The sequence below is a fragment of the Sphaeroforma arctica genome (genome assembly GCF_001186125.1).
Source record: "Sphaeroforma arctica JP610 unplaced genomic scaffold supercont1.365, whole genome shotgun sequence".
NCBI lineage: Eukaryota > Ichthyosporea > Ichthyophonida > Sphaeroforma > Sphaeroforma arctica.
The window spans coordinates 51,477-59,363 of NW_014040193.1; the positions used below are offsets into that span (position 1 = coordinate 51,477).

At 40.8% G+C, this 7,887-nt stretch overlaps 2 protein-coding genes across 2 annotated transcripts; one reads left to right on the plus strand and one right to left on the minus strand.

The window, feature by feature from the left end:
- Positions 1-578: 578 nt before the first annotated feature.
- SARC_05619 (hypothetical protein) lies at positions 579-3,855 on the minus strand. The gene is made up of 4 exons (XM_014300517.1): positions 3,639-3,855; positions 1,447-1,722; positions 1,055-1,260; positions 579-818 (listed from the first exon to the last, which is right to left on the minus strand). The coding sequence occupies exons 1-4, from the start codon at positions 3,829-3,831 to the stop codon at positions 753-755; spliced, it is 741 nt and encodes a 246-aa protein (XP_014155992.1). The 5' UTR covers positions 3,832-3,855; the 3' UTR covers positions 579-752.
- A 493-nt stretch (positions 3,856-4,348) lies between these two features.
- On the plus strand, positions 4,349-7,649 carry SARC_05620 (hypothetical protein). The gene is made up of 6 exons (XM_014300518.1): positions 4,349-4,557; positions 4,921-5,088; positions 5,274-5,401; positions 5,625-6,675; positions 6,848-7,057; positions 7,224-7,649. The coding sequence occupies exons 1-6, from the start codon at positions 4,477-4,479 to the stop codon at positions 7,461-7,463; spliced, it is 1,878 nt and encodes a 625-aa protein (XP_014155993.1). The 5' UTR covers positions 4,349-4,476; the 3' UTR covers positions 7,464-7,649.
- The last annotated feature ends 238 nt before the right edge of the window (positions 7,650-7,887 follow it).

Below are 7,887 nucleotides of genomic sequence, written 5' to 3' on the forward strand. Positions count from 1 at the left end.
GGGATTCTACACTCGTCTATTATGAATGCGTCATTGGGATCAGGAGCTAATTATTGTGTATTTAATGGCTATATTGAAGTGTAAGCTTCGTTGGGCTCAAGTATTAAATAAATATTGTTTACTGGCTATATCGAAGTGAAAGCTTCGTTGGGCTCGAGTATTAATTATTGTTTAATGGTTATATCGAAGTGAAAGCTGCATTGGTCTCAAATATTAATTATTGTTTAATGGTTATATCGAAGTGAAAGCTTCGTTGGGCTCAAGTATTAATTATTGTTTAATGGATATATCGAAGGGAAAGCTTCGTTGGGCTCAAGTATTAATTATTATTAATGGATATATCGAAGTGAAAGCTTCGTTGGGCTCAAGTATTAATTATTGTTTAATGGTTATATCGAAGTGAAAGCTTCGTTGGGCTCAAGTATTAATTATTATTTAATGATTATATCGAAGTGAAATCTTCGTTGGGCTCAAGTATATTAATTATTGTTTAATGATTGTATCGAAGTGAAACCTGCATTGGTCTCAAATATTAATTATTGTTTAATGGTTATATCGAAGTGAAAGCTTCGTTGGGCTCGAGTATAAATTATTGTTTAATGGTTATATCGAAGTGAAAGCTTCGTTGGGCTGACGAACTAATTATTATTTAACGACTACTGAAATGAAAGTTTCATTGGGCTTAAGAACTAATTATTGTTTAATAACTACTGGAATGAAAAGCTTGATCGGGCTCGAAAACAGTCCATCTTTCATCTCTTGTCATCGGTCTTGGTACTCTCGTTCTTCAATTTTCGATTTCGTAAAGCCTTTGGCATCTGTAAGGTGAAAATAGATATAGTATAGGCGTGTTAAAAATAACCACTCGCTAGACTAGGCACGTGCCACACAAATCCAGCTGGCATATAACTTCCTAGGTACGAACCCATTCAAACATGCTTCGTTTTGGGTGCGAGAGTCTTGCTGTGTGTGAAGAAGCAGGTCTCCCTGACGAGCAAGCGAAACCCGGGATAGGTTGCCCAAACAGCTCAAAAGAACACGTAGCGCGACATACCTTCGATGAATGGGCTGCAGCCTTCGTTCCATCGGCAGAACGTGCCCTCTTCTCAGGAGCTTCTACCGGCACAGTGTACCACGGGTATGGTCGCCGTAGATTGAAGGCGGTGTATAAGAGTGTGATGCTTCCCATCATGCTCAGGATTAGGTTGGGCATGACACCACCCTCAACACACATGAACACGTAGGTCAGAGCGCACACGCCTGCAATCGATCAAGACAGGGTATAGGAGTTGGGTTTAAGGTCAATGACTAGGTAGTTGATCCCGTGAGTGTATTGCTTTGGTATGGCATGAGCTCTTGAGCGGTCTATCACACAGTCGCTTCGTATGCACCAAGAGGAGAACCTGAAACGCATATTTATGTATATGTTTACTGAAGAAGACGTACCTGAAAATATAAACACAGCACCCAGTCGATGCCAAACAATCGCTCCACACAGAACGCCCACAGCAATCAGCCCTGGCCCAGCCAGCGTGGCCATTGCAATGTCTCGGTCGACGGTAAGCAGTGACATGTGACGTGCTAGAGAAGCCCCGTACGCCACCTTCTGCAGCATTCCCAGTTCACCCGTGGCGCAGGGAATTAGGGCCGTTCTGGCCCATTGTGGCAGATTGGAGGGGACGATGGCAAGGTCCTGCAGACCCCCGTTGAGGCCAACGACACCTGTATGTCGAGGAATAGTGGAGTGGCAGTATCAGCTGCATATGCTAAATGTTGGTGGTTCGAGCTTTGCGGGATAATTAGATTTCTTCGAAGCCGTAGCGGTTCAGCGGACGTATCCCAAGTATACGCCCAAACGGCATGGAACACTGTCCAGCCAAGATTTGATATATTTGCAGCCTATTCACCGTTGTCGAGGCCAGATGACGGCTGGAAGATTGATAGATACATTTAAAAGCTAATTGCAGTATGTTTAGTGACAGCTGCGATGATCTGGTTTACCCTCTATCAGCGGGAGCCGTCGATTGTGTTGGAATCTGCAATAGCGTGGCTTTGGCTATTGAAGCACGGATGGCATAGACTGGTCATCAATCTACTGGTAGCACGAGAAATTGGCAATCTTTTTCAGGTACAAGGTAACCGCATATCTTAGGGTGTATCTCAGAGAAGGATATGTCATATTTTCTATGCTACTATATAATAATATATATATATATATGAATTAAAATATAATTATATACACATATATAATATAATGATATAATAATATATATAAATAAATACAAATGTATATTTATTTATTTATATATATATACATATACATATGTATGAATATATATATACATATATACATACAAAAATATAAATATACAAATACATATACATACACACACATACACATAAATATATCAATATATACAAATTTACAAATATACATACATATAATTATACATATCTATATATATATATAAATACAAAAACAAACAAGCGATAAAACACACACACACACACAGACACACACATATGCATATACATACGCACACAGACACAAGCACACATCGACACATCATATATATATATATATATATTTGGCAGACTTGAAAGTTTGTGTCACCTTTTGTACAAATATGAACACTTCACTGATTATCCATTCGTCAAAGTATAAGATATTGGCTTTTGTTTTATGTAAGTTTGAGGGCAATTTTTCTACAATTTTTAAACTATTTTGGCTTGCAATATTTTAAATGCGACATATGTGAAGTATTTGGCTGACGACTGAAACACATATGAAGTTTATGATATAATATCTAAGTATGTATACATCAAGTTTATGATTTATAACATCCGACACGATTTTGCATACATACATGAAATACATGTATCTTTGAAACATACACGTGTACACACACACACATATATATACGTATGCTTGTATATAGATATAGATATAGATATAGATATAGATATATATATACATATGTATTATGTTTGTTTGTATATCAATATTTATATGCTTGATAATATGTACATGTACATAAACTCATGCATATACATATGGATACTTCCACACACACACACACACACACACATATATATATAATACATACATACGTACATACATATATATATATATACATATATATAATACATACGTATATATATATATATATACAGTATATACATACATTTATATATATATATATATAATAATAATAATATATGTAAACATACATTTATACATACATACATACATACATACATACATATATATAATAATAATAATAATAATAATATATATACATATATTATATACATATATGCATACAGACACACAGACACAGACACAGACACGGACACAGACACAGACATATATATATATATATATATTTATTGATTGATGAAGAATACTTGGATATTACGTGAGTGAACAAAATTTTATACCCACGTACATACATACGATTGCATATACAATCTTAAGCCAAAATATGTGCGTGTATTCTGTTTTGCGTAGATTTGTCTATTGTATTGTTAGCCGAAAAGCAGTACATATCTGCGGATTTTACGCTACCATCCTGCTAAACCAATAACTACACTTGATCAAAGCTATAAGCGCAACAATGGATTACAGTTTGACATACCGGTGACCTCCACACAGTAAGCGCTTCGAAGAACAAAAGGACCGGAGGCACCACTTATACTGTCGACCCAGGTAAATAGACCGGTGGCATCAACGAAAATCAGGTATGCGAAGCAGGCGAACATAGCCCACGAGATGGCATCGCTCACAGCACGGAAACAGAGCCATTCCGATATTCTTTGTATGCCTATCATTGTATTGATAGGATGTGTTCAAAGTGGGATAAGTTTTTAAGAATTTATATACACAATACTAGTCCAGTTTATTGAGTTGCGCATCCATGCAGTAAAACGTTGAACGTACACGCAACCAAGATTGAATTAAATACGTTTTAACGTATATTAAATACGTGAACACCCGCGAGAATTACCCCGGTTGAATCGCGGAACGATTGATTTTAAAACGGTTTGACGTGAGACGAACCGAGGTCACAACTTGCACCACATACATTTATAAAGAATAGTCCTAAAAAGTTAGTATTTGAAACGAAAAGTGATGACGGAAAATCCATTAGTGTTCTATTTCCACATTGCGTCGTTGTCATGGTGAATTTGTGCTTGTCCAAGTGTTTTACCGGTGAAAGAAGGCCCTGAGACCTGACCTGAGACATGAGAGGCTGAGAGGCTGAGACCCGAGTCTGGCACGAGAACGCCCGCATAATAAATACATCCCAAATAGTAATACCCAACAAGAGAAGATGTGTGTAAACAGAGCGAAGAAAAACAAGCATTTCAAATAGACAAATACATCTGTATGTATTTTCGACTTACGTCTACCATATATACATAATGTTAGCGTTGCCAGAACGCTCAGAATTCCGTTGTAGAATTTTTTAAGTCATGATGAAAATCTACAGTAGCCTTCTGCTGCTTGGCGCAGTAGCGCAGGCCGACGCTATTATAAACTCTGGGTTTTCGAAGGTATGTTATCAAACTGACCTTCGAATCCTTCACAACGTCTAATTTCTATGTTCATGATTGCACAATATACAGATAATAGCATAAAAATACAGTAATAGTAGATGATCAGCTCCATATGATGTCAATGACCAATATTTACCACCTCGAGCACCAGGCTCGTCAAAAAGTTTGTAGCTTCCTCTTCTTGATCCATTGTTCTGCCAGATGTCTAGTGCTTTGACAACATTTAATACATGAAGCCCATAAAGAAAGTTGTTTCAATTACTGATAGCCAGGGCACTGGCAGGAATGTATATGTATTCATGACGGCATTGTACGATTGTCCAATGTTTTGATAGTTTCATCCCACTTCAAATATGTTAGGGAGATACAGTTACAGTATGGTCAAGTAAAATGGCCTCGCCGAAGACAGCAGTGCCCTACCCTTACTACCACTACGACTTCTGTGGCAAGGATGAGGGATTCCAAACACAGCCCGAAAACTTGGGTCAACGTCTCTTGGGTGACGACTACGAGTCCATCGGATACCCGGTATGTATCAGTAAAGTACATCCTCGAGTTGTGATATCCAATATGAAACACGTTTATACGTTTGTGACCTGCAAATATTTTTAAATTCATTCTAACCTGTGCATGTATATCCGCTATAAGCATCCGAAATAGGGAATACTCAGCTCACATCCACAATATCCAAATATACTATTGCCCGCTCATAGATCAAATTTATGGAGGATACGGAGTGTGCCGCCGTGTGTACCAAGAAATATGATTTCTCTAACAAGAAGGATCACGGTAAAATCAAGGAATTAACGAAGGCAATCAAGAAGAGCTATATGCACCACTGGTATGTGTTTTACCGCGGGGTCCTGGTCAATTCAGTATAGTACAAATTCGCCCGTTCTCATTGTATCTCTGTTATGCTAAATTGAATTGTGTCCAGGGAGTGGAATCTCCGATTTGGGTTGTGTTCAGCCAGCTATCCAGTTGAAGCTGTAATTTAACGGTCGCTAGACTAATCTTCCTATTGTAGCATCTCAGCTTCCTGATTCTATTACATGCACAAACAGGCTCGTTGACAATCTGGATGTCATATTGAGCACAATCCAGGGAGAAACATACGTCCCTCACTCTATGGGGCACCCAGTGGGAGCCAGACAACAGAACGGCGACAAGCACGAAGACTTCATCTACAATCACATCGACTTCACATTCTACTATAATGATATAGAGAGCACGGTAGATCAGTATCTGTCGCAAAACACGGGGAAGAAATTCGGAATCGTCGGTGTTAATGTTGGCGTGAAGAGTCAGCACTCGTGCGCTCAGCCCGACTACTCAAAGTCCATTGAACTGAACGAGAAGGTCAGGCAACTAGAAATCCCATACACGTACAGCGTCAAGTTCGTGCCCACGTCCACCAAGTGGGCGTCTCGATGGGACGCCTATCTTCAGGTAGAGGATGCATCTATTCGCTGGTTGAGTATTGCCATCTCCATGGCCATTGTGGTCCTGCTAAGTGGGTTGGTCGCCATGATACTCTTCCGTACCGTGTACCGAGACATCACGCGCTACAACTTGGCCAGCGGTGAGAGCGAGGACGTGATTGAAGAGTACGGTTGGAAGCTGCTGCACGGCGATGTGTTCCGTCGCCCAGCCCATGGTATGTGGCTGTCGGTTCTGGTCGGCTCAGGCGTGCAGATGGTAACTGCAGTAGGTATCGCCCTGTGCTTTGCGTTCCTGCACATCTACTCGCCCACGCGCCGTGGCTCCGCACTAACCGGCGCAGTGACATCGTTTGTGCTGCTCGGGTTCCCAGCCGGCTACACATCCGCGAGATTGTACGTGTCCTTCGGTGGTGAACGCTGGAAGACCAACTGTCTCCTAACCGCATTCTTTTGCCCTGGAGTGGCGTTTGTTGTGTTCGCCGCACTCAACATTGTTGCTGCGGTGTATGGGTCATCCAACGCCGTGCCATTCACCAGCATTCTATGCCTGCTGGCTATGTGGTTCCTAATCTCAGTACCACTCTGCTTCCTGGGCGCTTATCTGGGGTTTAAGAAGAGCGCTATTGAGTTCCCTATGAAAGCCAACCCAATTCCCCGTCAGATTCCTTTCCAGGTATGTCATTTCGGGTTCGCTGTCTTACTTTTGTTGCTCAAATACTGATACCAGACCTAAATGTTGGTTACTCCTGATCGTACTTAATGCTGCATGTCGAGACTATAAACAACTTATGGCGTGCTTTCTCAATCTAATTTAAAGTGCCTTGAATTCCTGAACTACCGCACAGAGCTCATGCGGAGGCCATATCAGTCCCATGCTGCTGGGTGGTCTGGTCCCTTTTGCTGCCATCTTTGTTGAGCTATTCTTCTTCCTCAACTCGTTCTGGAACCACCGCCTGTACTTCCTGCCCGCGTTCCTATTCATCGTCTATGCCATCCTCCTGGTCATCTCAGCCCAAGTATCGATTCTCACGGTTTACACACAACTGTGCGTCGAGGTAGGTACTGCGCCTTGTTTAGAATCGTTAGTGCTCTAATCTCTCCTGAACACACACACACACACACACATATATATATATATATATATTTTCAGCATTTGCCTTCAAGGTAGATGTACTAACGCCTCGTTTGCATCCTTTCCCCAACCAAAACCCTAAAACCCAGGACTACCGCTGGTGGTGGCGATCATTCATCGCGGCTGGCTCCACCGCTATTTACTTTGCAATATACTCGTACTTCTACTTCTTCACCACACTGAAGTTCGTAGACCCCGTGAGTATCCTGATGTTTACAGGCTTCACAGTGTTATGCTCTCTAGCAATCATGATCATGTGTGGCTCCATCGGGTTCCTTGCCGGTCTGTGGTTCGTGCGAACCATCTACTCCAGTGTTAAGCTCGAATGAGATGGAAAAGTACACCTGCGGTACCAACATAGCACAAATATACATATAATCTGCGAAATAATACCAAGCTATACGCCGGCTGACACAAGTATTGAAAGAATCGAGAGCCGCAACTAACAAATTACCAAAATTCTCACGCGACCAGCCTTGAGTCACGTGAAGATAATAGAAACATCGTAAGCACCAGCTACCTATTCGTGCATTTGCTTGGGTAAATCTATTCGTGCATTTACTTGAGGTAACCTTTCGTGCATTTACTTGAGTTAAGCTATTTGTGCATTTACTTGGGTTATGCTATTCGTGCATTTACTTGGGTTAAGCTATTCGTGCATTTACTTGGGTTAAGCTATTCGTGTATTTACTTAGGTTAAGCTATTCGTGCATTTACTTGGGTTAAGCTATTCGTGCATTTACTCGGGGTTAA

Bases quoted from the DNA above. Each gene is read 5' to 3' on its own strand.
- SARC_05620 (XM_014300518.1), top strand. From the start codon at position 4,477: ATGATGAAAATCTACAGTAGCCTTCTGCTGCTTGGCGCAGTAGCGCAG. The intron at 4,558-4,920 runs GTATGTTATCAA...CAAATATGTTAG, and splicing joins TAAACTCTGGGTTTTCGAAG to GGAGATACAGTTACAGTATG. The intron at 7,058-7,223 runs GTAGGTACTGCG...CCTAAAACCCAG, and splicing joins ACACACAACTGTGCGTCGAG to GACTACCGCTGGTGGTGGCG.
- SARC_05619 (XM_014300517.1), bottom strand. From the start codon at position 3,831: ATGATAGGCATACAAAGAATATCGGAATGGCTCTGTTTCCGTGCTGTG. The intron at 1,723-3,638 runs GTATGTCAAACT...CTCGACATACAG, and splicing joins TTACTGTGTGGAGGTCACCG to GTGTCGTTGGCCTCAACGGG. The intron at 819-1,054 runs GTATGTCGCGCT...TTCACCTTACAG, and splicing joins CTGCAGCCCATTCATCGAAG to ATGCCAAAGGCTTTACGAAA.